Source organism: Colletotrichum higginsianum, chromosome 5 (assembly GCF_001672515.1).
Source record: "Colletotrichum higginsianum IMI 349063 chromosome 5, whole genome shotgun sequence".
NCBI classification, from domain to species: Eukaryota; Fungi; Ascomycota; class Sordariomycetes; order Glomerellales; family Glomerellaceae; genus Colletotrichum; species Colletotrichum higginsianum.
This window is the reverse complement of record NC_030958.1, coordinates 611320-636173: the sequence shown is the minus strand read 5'-3', so window position 1 is coordinate 636173 and position 24854 is coordinate 611320. Positions and strand designations below refer to the sequence as shown.

At 50.0% G+C, this 24854-nt stretch overlaps 10 protein-coding genes across 10 annotated transcripts; 6 read left to right on the top strand and 4 right to left on the bottom strand.

The window, feature by feature from the left end:
• Positions 1-576: 576 nt before the first annotated feature.
• On the top strand, positions 577-2381 carry CH63R_07134 (Signal peptide peptidase; the record flags this gene model as incomplete). The annotated part of the gene is made up of 2 exons (XM_018302109.1): positions 577-1535; positions 1586-2381. 2 exons carry the CDS (start codon positions 577-579, stop codon positions 2379-2381), a joined length of 1755 nt encoding a protein of 584 aa, XP_018156887.1.
• A 1510-nt stretch (positions 2382-3891) lies between these two features.
• Positions 3892-4556, bottom strand: CH63R_07133 (uncharacterized protein; the record flags this gene model as incomplete). Its single annotated transcript, XM_018302108.1, has 2 exons — positions 3892-4229; positions 4484-4556. 2 exons carry the CDS (start codon positions 4554-4556, stop codon positions 3892-3894), a joined length of 411 nt encoding a protein of 136 aa, XP_018156886.1.
• Positions 4557-5500: 944 nt separating this feature from the next.
• Positions 5501-7347, top strand: CH63R_07132 (Ferric reductase; the record flags this gene model as incomplete). The annotated part of the gene is made up of 2 exons (XM_018302107.1): positions 5501-6088; positions 6145-7347. The coding sequence occupies 2 exons, from the start codon at positions 5501-5503 to the stop codon at positions 7345-7347; spliced, it is 1791 nt and encodes a 596-aa protein (XP_018156885.1).
• A 1580-nt stretch (positions 7348-8927) lies between these two features.
• On the top strand, positions 8928-9448 carry CH63R_07131 (uncharacterized protein; the record flags this gene model as incomplete). The annotated part of the gene is made up of 2 exons (XM_018302106.1): positions 8928-9003; positions 9081-9448. 2 exons carry the CDS (start codon positions 8928-8930, stop codon positions 9446-9448), a joined length of 444 nt encoding a protein of 147 aa, XP_018156884.1.
• Positions 9449-10327: 879 nt separating this feature from the next.
• CH63R_07130 (uncharacterized protein) lies at positions 10328-12466 on the top strand (the record flags this gene model as incomplete). The annotated part of the gene is made up of 5 exons (XM_018302105.1): positions 10328-10577; positions 10687-10767; positions 10821-11101; positions 11922-12198; positions 12399-12466. 5 exons carry the CDS (start codon positions 10328-10330, stop codon positions 12464-12466), a joined length of 957 nt encoding a protein of 318 aa, XP_018156883.1.
• An 809-nt stretch (positions 12467-13275) lies between these two features.
• Positions 13276-14149, bottom strand: CH63R_07129 (Major facilitator superfamily transporter; the record flags this gene model as incomplete). The annotated part of the gene is made up of 2 exons (XM_018302104.1): positions 13276-13594; positions 13626-14149. The coding sequence occupies 2 exons, from the start codon at positions 14147-14149 to the stop codon at positions 13276-13278; spliced, it is 843 nt and encodes a 280-aa protein (XP_018156882.1).
• Positions 14150-14834: 685 nt separating this feature from the next.
• On the bottom strand, positions 14835-15593 carry CH63R_07128 (uncharacterized protein; the record flags this gene model as incomplete). The annotated part of the gene is made up of 1 exon (XM_018302103.1): positions 14835-15593. The coding sequence occupies one exon, from the start codon at positions 15591-15593 to the stop codon at positions 14835-14837; it is 759 nt and encodes a 252-aa protein (XP_018156881.1).
• Positions 15594-16625: 1032 nt separating this feature from the next.
• Positions 16626-17387, top strand: CH63R_07127 (Major facilitator superfamily transporter; the record flags this gene model as incomplete). The annotated part of the gene is made up of 1 exon (XM_018302102.1): positions 16626-17387. One exon carries the CDS (start codon positions 16626-16628, stop codon positions 17385-17387), a length of 762 nt encoding a protein of 253 aa, XP_018156880.1.
• A 2332-nt stretch (positions 17388-19719) lies between these two features.
• On the top strand, positions 19720-21154 carry CH63R_07126 (Phosphotransferase enzyme family protein; the record flags this gene model as incomplete). Its single annotated transcript, XM_018302101.1, has 3 exons — positions 19720-19788; positions 19840-20593; positions 20655-21154. 3 exons carry the CDS (start codon positions 19720-19722, stop codon positions 21152-21154), a joined length of 1323 nt encoding a protein of 440 aa, XP_018156879.1.
• Positions 21155-21620: 466 nt separating this feature from the next.
• CH63R_07125 (Upc2 protein) lies at positions 21621-22676 on the bottom strand (the record flags this gene model as incomplete). The annotated part of the gene is made up of 1 exon (XM_018302100.1): positions 21621-22676. One exon carries the CDS (start codon positions 22674-22676, stop codon positions 21621-21623), a length of 1056 nt encoding a protein of 351 aa, XP_018156878.1.
• Between the last annotated feature and the right edge of the window lie 2178 nt (positions 22677-24854).

The following is a 24854-nucleotide window of genomic DNA, read 5'->3' as shown; positions in this document are numbered from 1 at the left end:
TTGACGAAGCGGAAGAAGGTGCGACTTTGCGCCCCAGGACTGACTGCCTACTCTGGGAGGTTTTTTTTTCCCTTTTTGAAATTTGAGTTCTTCCCTTCGCTGGTAACACGTTGCTGCTGCTGTGGCCGCTGTTGTCTCCCAACCAGCAACCAACTCAACCCGGCCGTTAAACGACCAACCCTGCTGACAGCTGACAAGTGGCTTTTCCCCCTGCTTTTAGGAAGTTGCTCTGCTGCTATTTTCTCGACGAGGGCGTGCTCTACTCTTGGAAATTCGACGTTTGAAAGTCGACATTCGGCACTCAGCAGTCCAGAACTCTCGCTGGGCAGGAGCCACAGCCTGGATCAGTACAATCTGGTAGCGCTTCACGGGTTCATCGGGCTTCATTCCGCCACATCTCATCGTCGTCATCTTCTACAACGTCGCCGGTTTGCCCAATCAGCTCTCGCGGGTTTACACCCAGCTCGTTGACTTCCGGCTACAATCAAGTGAAATCGATATTCGTTGCTTCAAGACCCATCTATCAGCTTCTAGTCAGAGGCTCTTTACGACCAGGCTTCGCCTCGACCTGCAAGCATGGCTTCACCACCGGTCCCCAGCCCGGCCACGCCACCCTTCGACCAAGCCACGCATAACCTCACTGGCAACTTGACTGGCAATTTCATTAACGGAAACTCTACCTCCGCCGCGCTTGAATGGGATCTTTACGTTTACGCCAGCTTCTTTACAATGGAGGCCAAGCTCATCTTCAGCGCCCTGGCCACCATCTACATTGGGGCCCATGGTTCTCTTCGCCGTCCCCCTTCTGCCGCTCCTGCGAAGCGTAAGAAAGGAGAGCGTGAGCGCAAAGAGGACGAGCCCATTACCGAGGGTCTCTTGCCCACCGACGCCATTCTCTTTCCCCTCTTGGCCGGCGCCATGCTGATCGGTCTATACTACCTCATCCAGTGGCTTCAGGACCCGGCCATCCTCAACAAGATCCTGCGGGTGTACATGTCCATCATGGGCGTCGCCAGCTTGTCGACCCTGATCGCGCATTCGCTGCGGGTTGCCGTGGAATTCCTCTTCCCTAACTACTTCCGCCACAACCGCTCGCTGTACCGCGTCGACGCCGACGATGAATCATTCGTCAAGTTCACGGGGGAGGACGTGGACCGAAGCAACGCGCAGTTTCTCCAGAAGAGCAACCCGTTGCCATTCGGTCTTCGCTCTATGTTTCCGTTCAACACAATCAAGGTCAACCGATTCCTCTGGGACTTGCGCCATGTCCTGAAGGACGAGTGGACGGTCAGGGCCAAGGTCCACGGCCTCTTCCACGAAAAATTACACATCTCCGTCCTACACGTCATCGGCTTTATCCTGGCTGTCACAGCTGTTTTCGCCTACTTCATGTCTGGGTCGCCCTTCCTCTCCAACCTGATGGGCTACGGCTTCTGCTACGGCTCATTCCTGATCATGTCCCCGACGACCTTTGCCACTGGAAGCTTGGTATTGATGGGCCTCTTCTTCTACGACATTGTCATGGTCTTCTACACGTAAGATGTTCCGGTTCCATCGCTCTGAGCGATCGCTAACTTCCAACCAGACCGTACATGATCACCGTCGCCACGAAGCTGGATGTTCCCATCAAGCTCCAGTTCCAGTCTGCTGCTAGGTCTAGCATCCTCGGTCTCGGAGACATCGTCGTCCCTGGCATCGTCATGTGTCTCGCTCTCCGTTTCGACATGTGGCGCCACTACCAACGACAGATCAAGTACGTCCCCACCGACTTGAAGTCCGACCAGCGCGACGCCGACTCAGGCGACGTCGTCACCGTCAGCAAAACTCAACACATGGCCCAGAAGGCTACTTACCTTGACATCACCGGATGCTGGGGAGATTGGTTCTGGTCGTCGTCATGGCTGGGCCTGCTCAAGGGTGGCCAAGAGATGTCCCCGCCAAGTGTTCGGGGGTCGACTTTCAGCAAGACCTACTTCAACGCTTCTTTAATTGGCTACACCCTCGGCATGCTGTTTACCCTTTGCATGCTTACCATCTTCAAGCACGGCCAACCCGCGCTATTGTACCTCGTCCCTGGCGTACTAGGCTCCTTGTGGCTGACTGGCCTCGTCCGAGGAGAGCTCAAGGAGATGTGGATGTATACCGAAGACGGGACACTAGACACGTGCGACGTGGTGGTCGAGCTCGACGGCAACGGCAACGTGGTCAAGGAGACCAAGAAGGACACAGAGAAGGATGAAGCCGATAAGAAGAAAATAACCGAGGACGAGAAAGCCGAAGATGAGAAGAAGGCGGCTGACAAGATTGAGGCCGAGAAGACTGAGTACAGCATAGCAGAGTTCTCCATCACTGCCCCGCTTAGGAAGCCAAAGGCGCAGTGATTTCAGAACGCGGCCCAGATGGTACAGATAATTCCACATGGAAATAGGGAGGGAGGAGCTTTGAAAGGCATGCATCGGCCGGCGTTGAGGTATAGACTCGATCTGGTCAACGGGGTACCCGACTGCGTTGCGCATCTTTTGATTTCGCTTGCATGCTTGCAGCAAGGTGGCTATAACCGGGGGTTGGTTTTATTATCTCCAAGATGATTTAGAATTTACTGCAAAGCCAACCATCATCCAGACAACATGAACGAGACGTTTTGCGGCGTGTATTGCTTTTCGTGTCCTCTGGTGGATCAAGCTATGCAAACGCCCCAAGCAGAACTTGGATGATATCTCGGCTTATGTAGAGTCGGGTTTCACAACTGCGAAATGAACTTGCCTCTGTAAATTGATGGAAAATTTATGGATTTGGTGGCTGGATGGCATAGCTGATCAAAAAACTGCTCCGAACTCTGTTGTTGAGATTATTCTGATGAATACAAGCTCTTCAGGGCGTAGTCCAGAGTGAAGAGGAATAGGGTTGAGTTCGCGATTGGACTCCTTTTCAGCACTTTCTTCTGGTCTACCAATGAGACGGAGACCCTTCTTACAGACAGGAGACCGGCAGGGGTCCTCAAGCGGATTTCGGCCCCAGGAGGTCTTCTCAATCATATACAAATGGCTGTTTCCCTCTTCCTCTCTCTGTCTTCTATATATGAGAACAGAGGAGGTAGTTCAGACTGTCGACCAACTTCCGAAGCCAAACCCTGACCAGCCAATTTGGAACAAAAGACTCCAAATTGCAGTCCTAAACCGTCTTCCATCCATTGGTTTTATAGTCTCGCCGGTTTTGGCCGTCAATTCAGCATTTTTCGGCCATCTCCTTCCCGGATTCTTCACACAATCTCCTAAGACGAGAATCTCTGACCTGTCGGCCGCCTTGAGGAGAAGGCAGCCGAGTCTCACATAGTCCAACAGGAATTTGCAAGCCAGATCGTCCATCTCCAGGGCTTGGAGCAGATGGCCGGGGTCTGTCGTCGCTCTTTTACCACTCAAGTCGTCGGCGAAGCTTCCCGTGGTCCTCCATCCTTCCCGAGCCTGCAGAGCACCAGGTTCAAGAAGGTCCTTAGATAAGGCTCTAATCGCCCCAATCGGGCTCTATTATGCTCCTCGGTCACCGAAGTCACAAGTGCCAAGGCTTCGCGGAAGGATACAAAGGCGGCGGGGTGTGGGGAAACTAGAGAGACATCGCCTACTCCCGAAAAACGACATCAAATCTTTCCACCATTGTAGCTCCCTATCTGAACTATCTCTTTCCATGAAAGGGACAAGCTTTCGTCCGTGGGTTGAGAGAGACAAGACAGGTTGAGCTCGTCGGCTAACATCGTAGGCAATTATCAGACCTATCCACTTCTGCAGTTTGGGCGATTGCCTGTTTTGGAAGCCCAGGAAACTGCCCAGTAAGACAGATCATCGGCCTTCGAACATGAAATCGAGAAGGAGAGGGTGGTGAGGTCTAAGGACTTTGTCACGAAGACCCTTGTCCGATACTCCGGTTGGGCAGGAGGTTCCGTCCGAAGTCTTCGGCGTTCACGTCTAGCTCGGCTACACTACGACGTCTCTCGCGCCGCGGTATATTGTAGACATCATGGCGATCTGGACGCTTTCCTCGTCGTTGGTGAACCTGGTTGAGTCGAACGACGACGCGCTTCGCGTGCTCGACGCGACTGCAGAGAAGCCGTGGAGCAGCCGCGCCATTCGGCGGCAGGAGGAGAGTCTGGGGGACGGTCAGATGCGTCGCTGTCGGCCACGATTGTCGGGGGCTCGACGGGGACTCCGTCGCCTCGGGTAATTGTACGGCACAGCCTGGTAAGGTGGCGAGTCTTCGGTGTTGATCTCCACTAGCTTGGAAGCGAGGGGTGCGTTGTTGTCTAAGTCTTTGCTGGAGTACAGCATGATCAGCGACGTTGATTGCAGGCCGGAGAGGGGCGAGTAGTTGTAGCGTTCATGGGTGTCCATCTCGTTGCGTGATATGTTCGACGACGCCCTCAAAATTTACACTTTGATGACGAAGGAAAGGGGCAAGTCTCAATCACGCTATGGGAAGAGGGGCTACATACGACACCCTTTGTGAAGGTGGATAGGGGCAAGAACAGATGGTGGTAAGATCCGGTCAAATCGTACTCTACCCATGATAGGGTGGCTGACGGTGTAGTCTGTCTGAACCAGACTCACGCCGACAATTCGCAGAATGATGGGTGGAAGTGAGGAAAAAGACGTCCAAACAAGAAAGGAAACAGAAATAAGTGTAACAACTTATCCTGCACTGACTGGTAGGGCGAAGCAACGCCAAGGTCAAAAGTTTTCAAGGCTAAGCTTGAGTTAGTTACCCAAGTGAAGCGCCTTGAACAGAGGGTTAAGGAGGCATTGGAGACACTTCAGAGTCATTTCGGACCAATTGCCAACCAAGGCAACGCGCTCTGCAAAGTTTTTGAAGAGTAAATGAAGATTGTTTGAAAACCAAGGTCAGTCAAAGTAGTCGGACTCGTAACGGCTATTCCTAGCATGAATGCAGGACTAGAACTATACTTAGACATGTGGATTAAATGAGAGCTACATCTATCCCAGAAGGGTTTCTAGCCTAAACCATAGCCGTTTCGCGTGACTGTCAGTTTAACAAGAAACCCAGGGCTCGAATACCGACGCAATCTGGAGCCAGGGCGTTCCAATTAGGCGAGTAGTTGTCGATACTATCCGCTGGAGAGCGGAATTAGCTTGAAAACTCCGTCGGGCATTATCGTCAGCTCACGAAAGACTGACAATTGGTTTTGCCTTTACAAAAGCTCAGCAAGCGCCGTCTTGGCACTCTAAAAGTGAGAGTTACACTTGCTGCGCATTTCTTGGCTTCGTGATCAACTACGGGGGAGGGGATGTAAGCCGTGTCATACTCAATCAATAGGGGGTTTGTCAGTCGGTATTCATTGATGCGGGATTCATCTTTCGCATGGTTTAAATACTAAAAGTCTCTCTTCTCGAGTGAGGTAAACCGAGAACCAGTTTCCATAATCAATAACCATCACTTCCAACCTTTCCGCTTCACGTTCAACATCCCCTTCGCAACCGCAAAACTTCCGACCATGAATCAATTATTGTGCAACATTGTGTTGTTCCTTACATTCGCCGTATCGGCCGCAGCAGTAATAGTGCTCACCTTCGTGCCGTGTTACGCAACGATCTGCTCCGAAGATTATTTCGACTTCGAAACACGGCTACATCTCATCATTTACTACGGCCTTCTTGCGGTACTTGGCATCGCGCTTCTGCTCCGAAAATACTTTCCCCGAGTTCGGACGATCAGTGGTCATCATCTGCTACCTGGTGGGCCACTCGTGAGCAAGAGCGTGACCGTTGGTGGCTTGTTGGCTTCCGTCTGGATTGTTGGAGTCACCGCTTCGACAACAGTCTTTTGGCTACCGGCACAATGGGACTTTTGGGGCCAGCGAGCGGACCCTCTTGGCTGGATGAGTGCCAAGATCCAACTCACCATCACGGGCGTCACCGGGCATTATGCTGACATATTGTTGGGGCTCTTGATCATTCCCGTCTCGAGAAACAGTCTGATTGGAAAGGGACTCTCGCTGCATCAAAGCACGCTGTTGTTCATGCATAAGATGGTCGCGTATCTCTACTCGGCGGCGGCAACTGCCCATGGTATCACCTATATCGTGAGTACATACATCCCGGCGGAGATTTTCGAATCGATGATTCTGACCCGAGGCAGATTTATGCGAGCGATTCCAGCAGCGAGGGAGATGAGGCGAAAGAAGAAGCCTTTGCCACAGGAAACCCGGCAATGACACTCTCAGAGAGCAAGCAGCGAAGCGAATGGTTCACCTTGACCACTTATACCGGAATCGCTGCGATCTTGCCGGTGTGGATTATCGTCATCACGTCGATACCCTGGATTCGCCGGAACCACTACAACTTCTTTTACTACAACCACGTTCTCTTTGGCCTGGTCATATTCGTCGCAGCTAGCATTCACGCCAGCACTGACTTTTACCTTCTCATGCCCGGCTTGCTCCTATGGCTTGCCGATTGGGCATGCCGCATCTTCGCGGGAGAAGCGGGGGGTCTTTCTTCAAAGACGAGTGCCACCTTGGAGAACGCAGGAAACGGGTGGCTCCGGATCACTTTGCCTCCACTGAGGAAGTTAGATGACTCTTACAGTAGAGTAATTGCCTTGGAAGAGAAAGGCAGGCCTAGTTTCCAGCCACTTCTCTACTATCACCTCCAGATCCCGGCCATCAGCAGACTTCAAAACCACGCCTTCACTGCAGCGATCCCAAGCTCCATCGACTCTGGTCCCGTCTTCCTTCTGCAACCGACCACTGGAAAGTCCCAGAGAAGACTCAACAAGGAATGGACCTGGAAGCTGGCCTCGCTCGTGTCTGAGCCATTGAGCACCAAGACCATAAACGTTAGAGCTGAGGGTCCTTACGGTGTCGGTGACAATGGATTCGAAACAGCCTCCCATCTTATTTGCATTGTGGGAGGCACAGGAATCACTGGCGCTTGCAGTCTCGCACACTGGTGGCTGGAGAGACGTCCCGAGAACACGTTTTTCACTCTGGTTTGGACTGTGCGAGACAGAGAGGCCTCGATGATCAGGGAATGGACAGATCTCCAACAGACGGCGAATTCTGTGCCGAACCTGACGACTTTCACACACGTGAGCTCAGAGATTGGCAGAGTCGTTCCTTCGGAGCATCTGAACAACGCTCTTGCTTTAGCTGGAGGGGCGGTTGCATCTTCGAGCGGGCACGCATGGGTATACAGCTCTGGGCCAACTGGTCTGCTTGACAGTGTCGAAAAAGCGTGCATCGGAGCACAGAAGAGCATTCGTGTTGCTAAGGACGAGAAAGGCGCAAGCAGCTGGGCGGTCCAAGACATCGGCTGGTACGTAGCAAAGTGGGAGGTTTGAAGTTCCAGGAGAGTGTGAGCCCTTTGGAAGACTTCCGGTTTCGGCCTTCAGATTCAGACCCTGAACTCTTGTTATTTTCATTTGCACTTAATCAGAATCTCATTCCCACCCCCCGCTAGTTTTGCATAACCGGGGGTTGCTTGTGTGTTTTGTGTAGTTCATTCATTGTGCTCGATATCTGCAAATCGCTGTACCAATAACAGTCTTATTCAAACGAGAAACAACCAGTAAAACCACACAGCCGTACTCATTACAACTAAGTCACTCGTGCCCACAATCCTCGTATCATCCTTGGTGCTCATACTCTTCGTGTGACGCTACCCATCAGGACAAGGTACCCATTCGAGACCAAGTTGGCAGAACACCGCCGGAGAGCCACACTGACCGAACCCGAACCTAAAAAACATATCCCTAGCACTAAAAAAGATACAAGCTTGCACATTCAGATGGTATGGGGTGTGTTTAAAAGTCCATACAGATGTACAATAGTGTGACATGGAGCCTGAATGCCGACGACGAGGAGGATGATGACAAGAGCAACCTCTATCAACACCCCAACTAGCGACGGTGTTTACGTTCGGATACATGTGTATTGAATTCCGCTTATGGCGATTCATTGGAAGTGTAAACTTTTGGCTGTCGTCTAATCCTTTTGCTTTTTTAGACTTTGGGATTCAGCACCTAAGAAGTGCTTTCGGTCCGTTCTTGAACAGGCAGTGCGCAGAGGCAATGAAGGTCAGTGCATCATCAGAAAGCTGGACAAGGAAAGGCAACACTTGTCCAGCCTACCTTCTTTGTGAAGCTGAAAGGTAACTTTACACCGGCATAACCGCAAGATACTGCAGCCTGGGTCTAAGACTGAAATAACTTCAAGCTGTCCTGATTCATTGGTGTTACTGACTACACTGACAGGCACAAACCCAAACATGCGCCCGTTTTCTTCTCTGCAACAGGGCGTCAAGACTGATAGGTTGGGTGGTTTCCATTGAGAAGCGGGACCAGCCTGTTTTCCACTTCCCTAGTGGTCACTGGAAGTCCCCCCCGCCCCCCCCCCCCCCCCCCCCCCACTTCCTCAACACAACGCTGACATAACCTTGTTGTCAACGACACAAACTTCCATCTGACTCCTTTCAATCTCAGATATGATACAAAAACCTGCCTGTCAAGATTTTTTGTGGCTGGGAATATGATGCTTTGAGACGCTAACCTTCCTTCCTTTCACTGAATCGGCGTCACTAAGAAACCAACACGACACAGGCGGCCGGGGATCGCGAGGTCAGGGATCATGTCAAAGTCGGCAATTGCATTTACACGGATGATGTTGTGGCCTTCCCCTCAGATTCCTTGGACCTACCAGAATATCTGAAGAAGTTATTCGACAGTCCTCTGCAAACCTGTCGCTGCTTTTATGACACAATGTCGTTCATAAGTCACCGAAGACTGATACGTTGCCATACATAGATATATTTGTGTATATATATGTTGATATATATGTGTGTAGCCTCTCACACGTTATTGCTCTCTCAAACACTCATCTCACCGTCTCGTTTCCAATCCACTTATACTAGTGATTCTACAAGATGCTCGTTACAAAGACCACAATCCTTACTTACTTCGCAGCTCAGGCAGCGGCTATGCCATTGATCGCCAGAGCTGGTAAGTTGACCAAGGTCGCTGAAGCCATTTAGCGTCTACATTCTGGTTTCGTTGCCACTTGAAGCTGATGAATGTAGTAGACGCCGGAAATATTGTCGCCCGGGGTGATATTGACAAGGACTTTGCCTATTATATTTTCAAAAGAGACGCAGAGACTAAGAAGCAATCGGAAGTCATAAACGTCGTGGAGCCTGAGAAGGCAGGGGACATTGACAAGGACTTTGCCTATTATATTTTCAAAAGAGATGAGGAGGCTAAGAAGGAAGCGGAGGTCAAAGGTGTCAACGAACCTGAGAAGGCAGGAGACATTGACAAAGACTTTGCCTATTACATCTTCAAAAGAAGTGCCGAGAAGAAGGTGAGCCGCGCTCCTTGGGATGCCGAGCTGGACTTTGCCAACTTTGAATTTAAGAACCGTCGGGAGGAGCCTAAGAACAAAGAGTAACTTGCAACACACGCGGCTCTGTATCTTAATGGAAGACTAGCTGCCCCGAGGCTCCGGCCATGGTAGCAGAGACAAAATTGGAAGTCACATCATCCGACACAATTCATACCAGATCATCGTCACTTGCAAGTAATGACATTATTAAACATAAACCAAATGGAGGCCTCGACTTATCGACTGTATTTGCCTTAAATATGACGAGATTGCTCGATCGCCATGTTAGTGACCATGTCTCAGTCACGGTTTGTAAGCTCTCCGTCGTATTTTGAGAAAAAGGATCCGAAGAACAGTTGTTATTCGAAGAACTAGCACCGGACTGAAAGGAACACAACTCATCATCGCACGCTTGTTCTGGAGGAGTTGCATAAACGTTGATGACGATCAGGAAGCGATCCCATGACGAGTCAAGAGTGATGAATGACGAAATATTTTGACTCATGACATGCGCAATACCTCGATCTGCTCCACAGATCTTACTCGCGTGAAGTGAGTACTGCCCAGCTCACACTTGCGCCTCTTAATCTCGATGCAGTTGAATAAAAGTTACCGACTAAACATTAAATAGAGCGGACGTTATGCTGGCGCCCCAGAGAAACACAAAAGCTCAGACAAATGCCCCTGTTCAAGCGATCTCATGTGCAGGCATTCGGGGTGATGGAGAAAATGTGCCGGGAGGCCAGTACGGAGGGCTCGGTAATCATGAACGTCGGATGTTGTCTCATGGTCCTCTCTCGCTGATCCTGCGGTTGGACCACTATCCTTGGACACAAGTTTAAAAGCCTTAACATCTCATTCTGCACCCCCGCCATCGTCTTTTTGTGATATCTCTACGCATTATTTGTGACTAGTCAGACCGTTGCAAGCTTGCACTCATTGATAATGGAGCGCCAGTCAAATGACGACGAATCGATCGAATACCATGACTCATCTGAATACGCTGGTTTCCTTGGAAAACGTCACTTCCAAAGAAAAGTCTCGATGCCATCTCGCATGCACGAATGGCTACGAGGGCTCTTCTATGTAAGCACGACGGTTTTGAACATTGTTGCCATCATCTTGCTGGTTCGTGTATGTTCGACCAGCTCTGCTGCTTCGGCAGCAGAAGAAGCCAGCCATGTTGTTCCTTCATGTAAGTGACTGGCGAGAACTTCAACTCTGCAAATTCTTTCATTCGTCACCCTGGGAGACTACTGACGTTTCATGCAAAGTCACCAAAGAGTATCTGAAATTCCAGCCAGATCTTGAGACGTACACTCTCAACTATACATCAAAAGAAGAGAGCGCAATAGTTCGACAGCGATGGCAAGATCTACTACCTAGTTCGTCTTCCACTTCCTCCGGAACAGGTTATTTCTTGCTAACCGAGCTACAGAAGGCGGAGGCGACATTCACATATCAAACCACGACCAATACAAGCATCTTAGCGAGCCGTGGGTTGATCCCAGGGGCAACACGCTGTGGAAGGTATCTTGGGCCCACCAGTTGCACTGCTTGTATCTCATTATGAACGATTTCAATAGCGTCATCCAGTATGGACCAACCGGAAAGGAGAACCAGGTCAAAGAGGGCCACTTTCAGGTTCACACAAACTACTACTTTAATTACCTGCAACAGAGCATTCTCTGTACCTCAGATATAACGCTGGAAGGCAAAGTATTAGGAAGAGACGCGAACCCAGGAATAGACGGCTGGGGGCATCTTCATACCTGCCGGAACCACCAAGAGGTGGTTCAATAGGTAGAAGAGCGCAGAGTCAAGGACAAGAGATTCATCATCGACCCCGGATCTCCACTGTGAATTGGGCGGTGGCCGAACTTGCCAACTCAAAGCCAGTTGAAAGCTTACCATGTTTGGAGTTTAAATTGAGGAGCAGGGTTGGAATTGCACAAGACCGTACATGTTTTCACACTAAGTCAGCCAGTTTTAGTTTTACTCAATGCCAAGATAGGAAGTGATACAGTGGCTATCTTGGGATGTGAGTCGTGAGCTGGGAAATAGAAGAGAGATCACCGCACCTAGAATCAAGTTTCTTAAGACATTACCTGTTTAACAAAAGTCCCCGGCAGCTACCTGAAATGTTGTCATGATGCATTAGCCCGTCGTCTTATAGCTAGGAATACACCAGGGCCCATACTTCCATGACATCCTTGGCTGAAGATATGTTCATGCCCGTTCCCGAGGCAAAGGTTCGCAGCGCTGTTAAATCACATCGGCAGAAACTGTAACTTAGTCTAATGTCAACGGCATTTCAGTGCGGACACCCCTGCCAGTGTGTTTCTCCCACTCGAGTCAAACCCCGAGAACGGAAACTCTACCACTCGGCCCCAAGTAGTCACTCGCGGCGCATCGTCATGCCGTCTCAATCAAGCAATAAAGTTATGGTGGCGGTTCGATTGTCCGAGATTGCGTACCTTGCCATGTTTCTCGGCCAGAGGAGAATGAAAGCCCACAAACCACGTACTCTTTCGCACAGTCAACAGGAAGCTCAATCATGTTTACCAGTCGCCTGAACTTGGAAGCAGAAGACTATGACGGTCCGTCTTTTGACGATGAGAAGCAGGCGATGCTTCCAAGCTCAATCGAAAAAGATGCATCAGCGAAGACCTCACAGCGTGCCCTGCTTAACTACGTTTTGGTCTCCTGCAACATATTTCTGTTGTTTTTCTCAGTCGCCCTTTTTGCCATTGCCGACCAGAAGCAGCGAGGCATGATGGGGCAAAATGCCCATTTGAAAGCCGTCAATTCGTATTGTGAGTAGTATTCTTGTATCAATGTCCTAACCTTGCCCACGTGTCATGTGCTAAGTTCTCAGCACCTCTTCTGGATGCCGTTGATATCCCATTACTCAAGTCCGTTATCAATGTTTCTGCTGCGGAAGTTATAAGCTCAATCTATACAGGACTGCCGAGCAGCAATGTGGATACTGCGTAGGACCTACTCAGTAATCTAGACCCTGTAGCCATCACTGCTGAAGAGGTCGTCACCCTCAGCAAGGACCCTGCCACTGCAGCTCACTAGCCTGAGTCCTTTGGGCTCGGGTCAGATGCCTACATTGCAGCCCCTAACGCAATGCATCAGATTCACTGCCTCAACTAAATACGTCGCAATCTCAACTTCAACCACTACTATAGGGAACGCTTCCTAGACAGCAAGCAGCCGAATCTGCACTACTTCCACACACAACATTGCCTGTACGTATTAATAAAGCAGCTGACGTACTATCCGAGCACGGAGATATTTGTATTTAAGTAAGTTGAGGGAAACCTGGCACTATTCCCCAACTTCAATATCCATAAAACGTGCGTAGACTTTAAGGTGGTGCTGAACTGGCACACTGCCTCATCAAGACCGCGCAGAGACATGCTCAGTCTCAGGGCGCCCGAGGGCCAGGCAAAACTTCCTTTACCGGACGATATCAAAAACGTCATAAGACTTTCGGAGGACAGTTGAGGAAGTGCAGCCTGCTTTCTTGGATAGGTCATTGGATTTGCTGGGTAGTGGCTGGCATAGGGATCATCCAACAAACTTTTCATATCATGTATCTCCCTGTAGTGTCTATGGAAAGAAACGTTTTTCTCAGCGCGGAAGCCTTCGGAAAGTTATCTTCAATATTCATAAAAAATAGATGAAAAATACGTCTACTTATCTTATACAAGGAAACAAGCACAGCTACATTGGCTTACAGTATTTCATCGATTTAGAGCTAGTGTGAAGGGATAATCTACTAAACATTGGGGCTCCATTTACCAAGCATTAATCACTAAACTGTCGCCATTTCCAATAAAGTATGTTACTAAAACGTATCACCCCATGTTTCCCTTCAACTATTAGTTATAGTTGTGGATACCTTCGTAGACAACCTTCATGTCGCTATTGCAATAAGGAGGTACCGCATAGTCAGCAGTGGGATGCCATGCTGGCCGTAGCTTGATAGACGTAGTTGTTTGCCTCTCGTCGAACCAAGAGTAGTCGCAGGTAGGGAATTTGAGACCTATCTGACTATTATAGAGCATTGGGTCCATATCAAAGCGACTCATCATCCTCGCACAATGCTCGTAGTGTGGCCAGTTGGACGTCCAATTATCCATGGGACGAAAGAACATGACTGAGCGCATGTACCTATTCATACTGCTAGACTGGAGCGAGCTGTCGACAGCAGCAGAAGGCTGGTGCTTACTTCTTCATGATGATGTCGCAATGCGCCATATGTTGATACCAGGGCAGCCAGGCGGTGCGCACGTTGCCGGCGCGACAATCGGCCATGAATTGCTCGTCCGTGTCGGCGCTGTTATTTGGAGACCGCGACCAGACCCAGTCGGCGTGGGAGTCCCAGTCGTCTCCTAGCTCATCATCGTAGCACTGAGGCGGTACCCACGCAAAGTTGTGCATCTCAAATCGGCACCCAAGCCTACGGGCTTCCTCTGGAGAACTGCCGCATTGGGTGATGGGAGTCGGAATCCTTTCTGACAGTGGAAGTGCGTCGCGAGAGGTAGCGAGCAACTTCAAAGATGCAAGGCCGGGAATTGATGCCAGAAAGACCACGCCCAGGAAGAGGGCGCACTTGGGTAGCATTTGACTAAGGTAATAGCGCGACTTGAGGTCGGGCTGATAGATAGAGCCACGGTCATCGCTATCGCAACACGAGCCTTCGATTTCAGAAACCGAGTCCAACTTTTGATAAACGGATTGCCGAGAGAACATCATGGTAGATTACTGAGTATTCCAATATTTGGGGTTTTTTCTTCTTCTTTTAGAAAACAAAATATTTGAAAGGTGAAATGGTCGTCTGTGTGACTCTGAACTGAGATAAAGCTGAAAGGAAAGATCCCCTGCGACCTTTTGCTCCCCACGGACGAAATAGGCTCCATGTTGCTTTCCAGACCCGAAGCCGCCGATGCCCCAAGACCCCACATGCTCCGCCGGTTGTATTAGCCCGAAGGAGGGAAGTCGAAAGTCTCCTACCCATCCTTGAAACTGAAAAATAGACTTCTGGTTGTCATAAGCTTTTGGATTTCCGTCGGCTGTTTAGTGTATGTGGAGTGACTAGTAATCAACCTACTCTTGCGCCAGGTGGCAACTAAACATTGTTTCCGGTCTTGGGGAACATTCGTTTAGTCCGCAGTCAATTATACTTGCTTGGCTGTTTCACAAGCTACCCAAGGTTATCACTTCTACTCTCTCTTTTATGGAGCATAGCCGATATGGCGGACACTGATTGTCTGGAAAGAGAACTAGACTATGTAAGGATTGCGGGAAGACTGTCTTGCTGCTTGGATTTCAGAGTTTGGCGTAGCTCATGATGTTCTAGTCATACGCGCAAAAACAGGATTTATTCTAGAGCCATTTTAAGGAAGCACCAGCCTCATCCATCCTCAATGTATCTTTTTCAGAAGCTGAAGCTCGTCTTGAACTGGTCCGTCAGGTGCTTCTTCCTCAGGTAGTTGATGATCATTCGCGTGCAGTGGTACGAATGCTCAGCTTCCTCTGCCCTCGCCATAGGCAACAGTGTGCCGTCAAAGCGGCTTAAAGACACCTTCTTCCAGTACCAAAGGCAGTGAGAAATGTGCCAGAGATTCGAGTGCCACACCGTCAGGCCGGGCTTGACCAGTTTGACCAGCTCTTTGGAGTCTATGATGTGCATGTTGCCGTTGTTGATGTTGCCATGGCTCTCTGCGCCATGCGTCCAGTCCACATCGATAGCGTACAGCCATGTTCCGTCGGGGCCGGGACCGGCACTGAGAAAGTCTTGCTGGACCTCCAAGTTGGTGCATTCGGGGTGGGTGAAGCGGAATTCGAGCTCATCCCACACACAGCCCTTGGGCTCTGCCTCCTCGAGTGATTTGCCGCAATCCCGTCTACAGTACCACGAAAGGTCGCCGTGATCCGTCTTTGCCGCTGGAAGTTGCTGAGCGAGCCTGATCACGACCCTAACCAGGTCTATGAAGCCCCAGATGGCCAGAAGCGCGACTAAGACCTTCCACCATGGGAGGTTCAAGAAGCGACCAGCTCGTGAGCCTCGCCTGGAGAATCCCGCGACCTCATCGTGATCAAGTTCCATGCTCCCACTAAAAATGCTCGACTCGAGGTCCTGTTGCTCTCTTTTCTCTCCGCCTAGGAGCATTTCTTTATCGGATTGAGAGGACATGATTGATGCAAAAGATGCTTTGCTTGTTTTGACGTTCAAGGCAATTGATGATTTCTGTGTGCGTTTCCTGTCGTACGAGGCGCTCACTCAAAGAGAGGAGGAGGAAGGGTTTAGAGCAAGGGAGGCTTAGGGGACTAGTGCCACACGCTTCGGATTCAGCATTGAGAAATACCCCGAATGCGAGTTCTTGCTTTCCCAATCATCTGCGTCCCAAGCTTGACCGCCCAGGTCTTGTCTTTGACATCTGGATAATGTTCACACAGCCTCTCATCGTAATACACGCTTGACTTTTGAGCGCCTCATCACTTGCGTCACCCAGGCGATCTTTACGCCCACCCTAGGGGTTCATCGTCAGCAAATAGCAAAGAGGGAACTTGATTGCCGATGAACTCTTTTCTAGATCAGCAAATACTCTGAATCATGAGCTTTCGGGTAAAATTTAATGGCTGTGCATGCTTTCCACACGCGACGAACCGCAGAATGGTGGGGAATGATCAAGGGTTTGCCTCGCGTCTGACGTCGACTTCACGATTGGCTCAAGCTCAAACTTCTTTTTGTTCGGCTACAGCCTGGCGGTGCTTCTGCTTCAAAGTTCAAGAACAGGAATCTTGTTACTACCCAAACTTTGAGAGGAATTGCATTACTCGAACTTTTCCATTTTGTTGAATGAGTAAGGCCCCGATCCCGATGACACGCGGATGAACCCTTGTCACCTGTAAGTTTTGAGCTGATGGCTGGAATTCAAACGATTGGGGCTTCTCGCCGGCGTTCAGTTCGACTGACACAACCCCCATAATGACTCCAGGGCGGCTAGTTTGCAATTGCTTTTCGACGATACTACGATGTATATGGTACTAGCGGGCAAGTGTTTTATAGAGTTATTTACGAAACGAGAAAAGCCGGAGCAACATTGTGCTCAACTACTGAACTGATGTTGACCGGAAATCTCATTGCCGTAAGCCGCACCAAACGAGCAAGTCTTTGCGCCAACCCGTCCAAGAAGTTCTTGCCAAACCTCCTTCACACCTAACCATGGAGAAATCTGCTACTGGATATCAGGCTCTCGACTATTCGGACGAGCCTTCTTCAAGGGACGACTTTCCGCTTGGTAGTGACTCGCACGGCGACAACAGAACTCGACGCGAATATCGCGCTACGGCGCACCAGCGCGGGCTCTTACTTTTCATATCAGTTGCAGTGCTCGTGGTCATAGGAGGTGGTCTGCTCTACACGCTACAAGCACTGAGTCCGGTTGAATCGGAGGAGAGGGCGTCACTGATCGGAGTCTGCTCCAACAACCCTGAGAAATCTCGCGACAGGGGCTGTGTCTTCGACCCAATGATGTACAACTGGGTGCAAGAGCCCTGTTATAAGAGAGATTTATCAGACAAGTACTTTGCAGCTGGAAACTGGACTTTCTTTGCCGACGCCGAGGGAACGCAACCAATTGCAGAGTCAACGATCCGCCAAGGCGACGCCATCACCGTGTGGGTGACGGGTGACTTCCACCATAGCCACTGCGCCTACATACTGCACAAGAGGCTGGTTGCGGAGGAAGCGGGCTCCATCGCTATGGACACCAAGTCCCGATCGATCGCTCACACTGAACATTGTTTCAAGTGGCTGAGCAAGCCGAAACCGCAGGTGTTCGACCTCGTCACGCTGAACTTCTCGCGGGAGGCATTGGGCTGCGTCCAGGGGCGACTAGGGGTCGACTGCTACTCGCCCGAGCACGCAGAAATTTGTTGGCCAGGCCAGAATCACTCCACGGCCCACCATGCCATTGAGGACTAGTAGGAAGTCATCGTTTTGCTATGGCTTGGCAGAAAATTCAGAGGTTTAGGATCATGTCTCCGCTGTAAACTATCTATGCTCCCCTTCCCTAGCGAGGTCAAACCAATTGGACAGCACGTTGCTTGCTAGACATTGAGCCTCCAACTGGACGACGATTCTTATCGACTCGTAGTTAACGCCCTTATGGGTCATTGGCCGCGTTTGGTCCATTTCCCAGGTTGAAGCTGGCTTCGCCGGTGCCTGACACGTGGTCAACGCTTTGGAACATCTCCATTGATTAATGCGCGGAAATCGTCGCACAGAGCACGCTCGTTCTTTCGGGGTCAGATTTTTGGAATGCTTCTATTTAAACGATTCTGGGTGGCCTGTTTGATCCTGGTCTTAATCATAAAAGTAGTCACTCATCTTCTGACAATCAAGTAGTCGCAAAAGTCGGCCACAGCCCATTTTGGCGTTATGTTCAGATGCCAGGGAGGGGCGTTTTGCTTCGTGAATTGCACGCTCCAAAGTCTCATCACAACAGCACTCGGGAAACAGTACTAAGAGATCCGAATTTGACATGGGAATTTTCTCTAGGCCATGAAACAAATCTTTTATTTCCAAGTTTACTTGAAAAGTCGAGATTGATCGTCACAACCAATGCCTTGAGAAGAATACATGTGTCACATGTAGATAAAGGACCCCCTGTTGAATTCATATGCCACGAACAGTCAGCAAGCTTGTCAAGCGTTCAGAACCATGTGTCTGATCAACAATGCTGCAAGCCCGCGAAGTGGATCAATTTTGTTTTGAACCTATACATGCGAGCCGTTGGCGTCGACTAGCATCTTCCTTCCATGAGTTTCAAATGCAAGATGCGTCAAGCCCGATGGAACGAAACAATGAGGGGGTGTTACCTGTGCAAGACCACATGAACTGAAGCTGCAAAAAGTTCCCATTAAGTCCCTGAGCAACAGCTCGGTTGGATATGGGCTTCTCCCTACTGTCCGTATGGGTGTCTTAGGCCAACTTCTAGGCGAGTACAAGGGGGGTAGACCTTGGTTTGCCAACATTTTTCCAGTATGTATCCTAGTAAAAGATAGTTGAGATATTAGGAGAGAGAAATATATGGGCCATAAAGTTGCCGCCTGTTGTGATGGAGGTACACATTGGACTGGAACAAGGACACGCAAATTCAACGTTGTGCTTGTAAAATCTTAGTTATGGTCTCATTGCTTCATTTCCACGCCTCAACTGATGTTTTTTAAGAGCTACTCTATTCGAAGCAGGCTAACTCAGCACCGTGAATTGAACGTTTATCAATGATCGTTATGGAGTGTTGTCATTCTGCTACGACTGTACCTTCATCTCAAGTTCTCCACGCCAGCTCCCGAATTCGATCGATTGCTCGTACTGTTAACTCGGGACAAAGACAGAGAACTTCGCGATCATCGAGAGTGAAGTCAAATGGGGGCAGAGCCTCAAAGTCACAGCTACGGTTGGATGGTCAACGGCAAGGTCAGCACGGTCAGCTTCGATTGTCAACCTGAGCGGAGATTTTTTCCCAGTGGTCAACGATGCTCAGAATCAAGACTTGGTGTGGCCAATTCGCGTCGGCGGAGCAGGTCATTATGGTGTTGTCACGAAAATATCTTTTTCGCGCCCACCTCATTCCTACAAATGTTGTCCAAAGCACTCGCTCCCTGTCATGTCCACGGATGGGAATAACACGGAAGCAGCAGTTTCAGCGTCACCATTCATGGCTACCTGCACCCTGAAGGCGCTAAGCTTTTTCCGCTGCTGAAGGAAATACTTGGCAGGGGTTATGCAGGGCCAATCCGGTTATTGTGACGACGGCGCAACACAACCAACAGTCTGCGACCGTCCGGACTTGCCACAACCGAACTGAGGGAGGGTTAGCGTTATTTGGATATTTGGTTATTGTAAACATAATCAGTCTAGACCAGTCTACCATGCGGGTGGATAAAGACAGGGTGATTCTTCCAACGCGCGTCAGGGAATCTTCCAACAACGCGGAGTTCAGGGTGACTACATGTAGATTGCTGCCTAGGCTGACAGTACCCAATTACTTTATATCCTTTTACCTATCATCAAGTTCCCCGCTTCCGGCACAAGCGGCTCACTTTGGGCGGTTTGCTTGCAAAACAATGCTGTTACTACCTGCCTAAATAGCACAGGGAGGCTGATAAGGGCAATGAAGATCTAGTACACAGTTAACCCCGCCACAGCATATATCCGTTCGCACCAGAACACTTCATCTCTTACATTTTCCTGAGCACTCAATCCACAAAGGAGCTGTCGAGGAAAGCCCCTCACCCGCACGTTTAGCACAATGAACGACCAACACTACAAGCAGCGAATGGACTTCGTCGAGTCCATTCTCCAGTCGAACGGTCTACAAGTATGATTATGCCTCTTCAAAGACTAAAAGAAACTGCTAAGTATACATTAGGCAGAGAGCATCGAGCCTGTTGAATATGACATCAATAGCCCGTTTCCTTACAACAACTTCATATACCGCGTCACTCTTTTGTCTCCCACCACTACCGCAATAACCTTCAAATCCTCCCAATCCGGTGACCTTCAACCAGGCACCGTGCCATGCCCAGCCGACACAGAGTCTCTTATCGTCAGACTAGCCAATTCGGACCCTCGGACCGGTATCAACAACACTCACCGTGTCGAAAGTGAAGTTGCTTTCATGACCCTCGTACGACAAGCACTTGCTGGGTCCAAGTACAGCTGCATCGTCCCTGACGTTTACATGTGGAGCGGCGTATCTAGTGGTCAAGGTATCAGTGTCCAACAGTGCATGCCTGGAACCATACCTGAGAGAGGGGGGTTTGAGGATTTCTCCCTGCAAGATAAGACAGTCCTTCTTGGTCAGATGGCCGATATCCTAGCTCTACTGCAGAACTACACCGTTCCGGGGACTGTAAGCAAGTATGGAGGCCTGAGGTTTGATGAAAACAGGAATGTCATCAGTGGGCAGATGACCATGTTTACAGGAGAGCCTTCTCTAACGTACAGGGACTTCCTGCGCGGTATATTCAAAGTCAAGCTCGAGGAGGCGGATAACAATCCTGTCATACAAGGTTGGAAGGAAAATGGGGTACGGACGAGACTTGATGATTTCATTGACCATCGTCTCGAGAAGCTCTTGGGCGGCGATGATCCCCAGAAAGTTCTCGTTCACGCTGATCTCAGTAAGTCACAAATTTACAACTTTCAGCTTTTTGGATGTGCCCTAACAGAAACTCTTTCTAGCTACGAATAACCTACTTTTTGATCCCAGCACGCTTCGGGTAACTGCGCTGCTGGATTTCGACTTCTCCTACGTCGGTACGGTGGCAGATGAGTTCATGGGGTTCTCTTTCGGCAATCTGTGTGGTGGTACACTTCCAGGGCCATTTGAGAGCGGGTCTCAGCTCGCCCTTCGCCGTGCGATGCTGACTGGGTTTTCAGAGAGTCATCCGGTGGTTGGAGCTTCGGAGGTTCAATGGGATATCGCAGAGACCTGGGACAAGGAGCTTGCCCGCGCAGGTGCAGCCAGGCCTTGCACGATCTTTCGCTTCGAGGAAATTGCGAACATCTACTGGCTTCAGGACAAAGTGAGCCCCTTTGAGTTGGACAATCCAATGATGAGGAAGCGGATGACAGCAGAACAGGTAGAGGAGACTCGGAGCAGGACGGAGAATTTGATTGCTGAGTTCTTGGGACGCGCAAGCCTGTCTTATGATACTAGTTCAGAGGGCAACAACCTGTAGGGATTGCCGGATCATCAACCTGAATTTCGCCATGTATTGCAGCATCAATAGCATTTAGACATAGTATCGTGTCTGGAGGTGATTGATGACTCCGGGTGGATGATTCAGGGAATAGGGGTGATAGCCGGTTGATAAGACCTCTACCTGATTAAGGTACTTGTTGATTTGATAGAATCTTTCGAGCACGCTTCCGGAAGTAGTAAATGTGGGAGTGTCATTATTCGGAAACGCTCTGATAACAAAAGCCAGGAGCATTTCCACTGGTACTCTCAGTCGAGGCACCAAGTCATCTTTCACTCTGTTCTCAGGTACAACATCACGGCGGGATATTTCCGCTCCTCGTCCCGAAGCCTATGTTCTCGACATCGCCGATAATCTGTTATCTTGTGATAGAGAAACTGAACTTGCAAACAATTACGAGGACACATTGCCTTATAACTCTCATCTCATGCAGCGCTATAGATGTCTAATTTTCCGATACAGTCTGAAGTGGCCAAGCCAAAGCAGTCTGCCAGAAAGAGCCAACCGTCTTGGCCACAAGGTCAACCAAGAAGGAGCCCGAATCTCCAAATATCCAGTAGTGACGATAACGGTGCATGATGGACGCATAGAATGCCAGCACGACAAGAGCTTCCGGTCTGTTCTGGTGGAGGGCTTCGATGTAGTCATCAGGAACGACAAGCGGCCATGCCATGACAGCTTGGGTACCAACATTACACCTGGACGGTTCTCGTTTGGTCATATCCAGCACCCATTGAACCTTACCAAGGGCCGAGAGACAAGCTACAGTGGTGGTGGACGAGGTCGAGGACGACTCGAGGAATTCTCTCAACTGCCTCGTCTCTTCCCCGGGGCACTCTGACTCCGTTTGCCCGGACAACATTGGGATGTATAGAAGAGGTTTCAGGTCGGACCGGAGGATATCGCGCCAGTAGCTTTGTATGATAGCCCGTACCCCCCTATGTAGACGAGCGTAGCCAACGAAGCCATCAACGAACCCTGCCAGTGTGTCGTGTTGTATCTGAAGCGTCTCATGAAGAACGTGGAGGCCCAGGAACGAGGCGAATAGGAAAGCCGACATATAGTTGCTGTCGCATATGTGGTCTTTGGCCTGGTTGAAACAGCCCAACGCGCGTGTCTGCAACTCGGTAGCTTGGTGACGGAAAGATGCAGCCTGCGCCACGTCTCGGGTCGAGAGATGAAGCGCAGACAAGGCAAGTAGTTGGTCTAGAAGATATGGCGTCGTAAACGCGTGTTCCACAGCAGTGTCGATCAGTGGCCGTACACTGCCCTGGAGCGCCATGTACTCGGACATGTTCGTCTCCGCATAGTGAAGGAGGGCCATGTGAGTGGCTGTAAAGGTCGGTTTTGGACACGACGATCCTTCACTTGCGTCCTTGGGAACAACAGGTACATGGTCACTGAGGACGCTGCCGGGGGGATATACGGCGTTGGCTAGCCTTGGGTGCGAGGCGTCGTTACTGGAACCTGGGACGAGGTACGAGCATAGCCGCTCACCCATGATACAATTGCGGCATTCCGGTCGCGTTTCGTCACATTTGATGTGTCTTTTCTTGCAGCCGCTGCAGCCGTTTCTTGACTTTCGATGATGTCGTCGGCCCGACGCCTGTTCCCGTTGCTGTTTCGGCATTGGCAGGCAGACCATAGATTGCTGAAAAAAGGAGCGAGAGAAGAAAGTGGAACGGCTATGCAATTACGTGAGTCCACCCGTAAAACTCTAGAAGAAGAAGGGTGCATAACACGCGGAAAAGTCTGGTGGGGGCGTCTCGGCTTTGATTAATATCCAGCGGCCAACACAGTAGCTGAGTAATATAGATTATGGGACTATGTCCGAATCATTGGGGCTGAGGCGCTCTGGGTACACTTCCAGCCTGACCTTATACGCGTATTCAGTGTTCATGCAGCTGTCCTGCTGAGACTGAGGGTACGACAGACCAAAGCATTGTTGAGTATCTGAAAAAAGTCTTGGAACTGACTTTGTGGATGTATTATTTCATCTCTCTTTCAAATAGTACCACGCCATTATCCTTTGCCTTCTATTTGATAGGAGAGTCTGGCAGATATCTTCCTTCTAATCATCTGGCTTCCTGAAGCCCATAATTCTTTAATTTCTTAGTCTCAATTTTTTTAGGTGATCAATACTGGCATGTGCGGCTAGGATACCATTTGAGAAAGCCCCTTTTTGAGTCCTGCCAACATGATAATCGGCAGGTTTTTGGGGGGGTGTGACACATCTCTATAAACCAACTTGACTAGAATGACGCTCCAGGGGTTTCATATCGGGATAGAACATTCAATTCAAAACGGGAAGTAGAAATTACTAGCAGGAGCCGGCGTTTTTACAAAATTCCGCCGGCGCTGGCCGCTTGCCAAAGCCCCGGGTATGGCCCGACAGTCCCCACCACGAAACAAACAGGTGGGCGGTCGAGCGGCCAGCGGACGGGTCCAACTGCCGAAGCACAAACTCAAATCAACCATCTCGCCCCTGAGGTTCATCATCCGAGCATACCAAAATGGCTAGAATTGCACCGTCTTTCGGTTAAGGAATCTTTCCTGTTCTCCGGTAAGCCAACCAACGGCTAACTCCCCGAAACCCTGTTGAACTGCCCGTGCCACGCCCCCACCTATTTCGGGTTCGATTTCACCTCACCCGTGTAGGTGCTCACTAGCCATTCGCAACTACCACCCATTCGTCAACCACCGAAACACAAAGAAAGATAAATCTAGATTATAGCACTACATATAGCTAAATATCTATTATGTCTTATTTATACTTTATAAAAAGCTAGTATTTAAGTTAATGCTGCTTACGCGGGTGAGGTGAACCCGAACCCGAAGTAAGTGGGGGTGATACGAATTGTATTCAAATCGGTCCCAATGCATTGTTGAACCATTTTCGTCGGTAGGCAGTGATTGGTTGTTGGAAAAAGAGTTTGAAAGCGCTCAAAGCTTGACTGTAATGCCCAATGAGCATGGAACGGCAATTTGCGCGGGATAATGTACCGCCACCCCGACTTAAACGTCAGCCCGTCCATCGATCTGGCACGTCTCGGCTCGCTAGAGGCACTTTGTTCCCCGCGGACTACTGTCACCTGTCCGTTACCATTACAAGATATTCAAATCAAGCACCTTAGAACTGGTTGACTGCTTTTCAATCTGCGGCCAGTACGGAGAGAGGAACTATTTTCGGTTGCGAATCAGAACAGGCCTGCAGATTCCAAAAATGTCGGACGCGGTGAAGACCTTTCTACAAGCCGCCAACGGGCTCGTAGACTCCATCGAGAACGAAGACGACCGAGTCAGGGTTCTTTCTACACTACATGAGCTTGTCGGCAAAATCGAGTCGCCGTGGGACACCCTTGTCAGGTTGTCTCTGAGTCAAGTAAGTCGCCCGTCGAGCGGCGTGGATGAACCGTCAGAATCAGATTTGACCAACGCGAGTGTGCTAGCCCATGACATCAGCCGCGTTGGAAGTACTCAGGGATTTGCGACTCTTCGAGCGATGGCAACAGAACGGAAACTCGCCGATGACAAGCGCCCAGCTGGCAGGCCTCGCTAATGGCTGTGATGCCGCCCTTCTTCGTGAGTTGACCATGCGGGACCGTTCGAAAGGGTGTTTCGAAACTAAATCGCGTTAGACCGACTACTCCGCCTCTTGGCGGCAAACCACCTAGTTGAG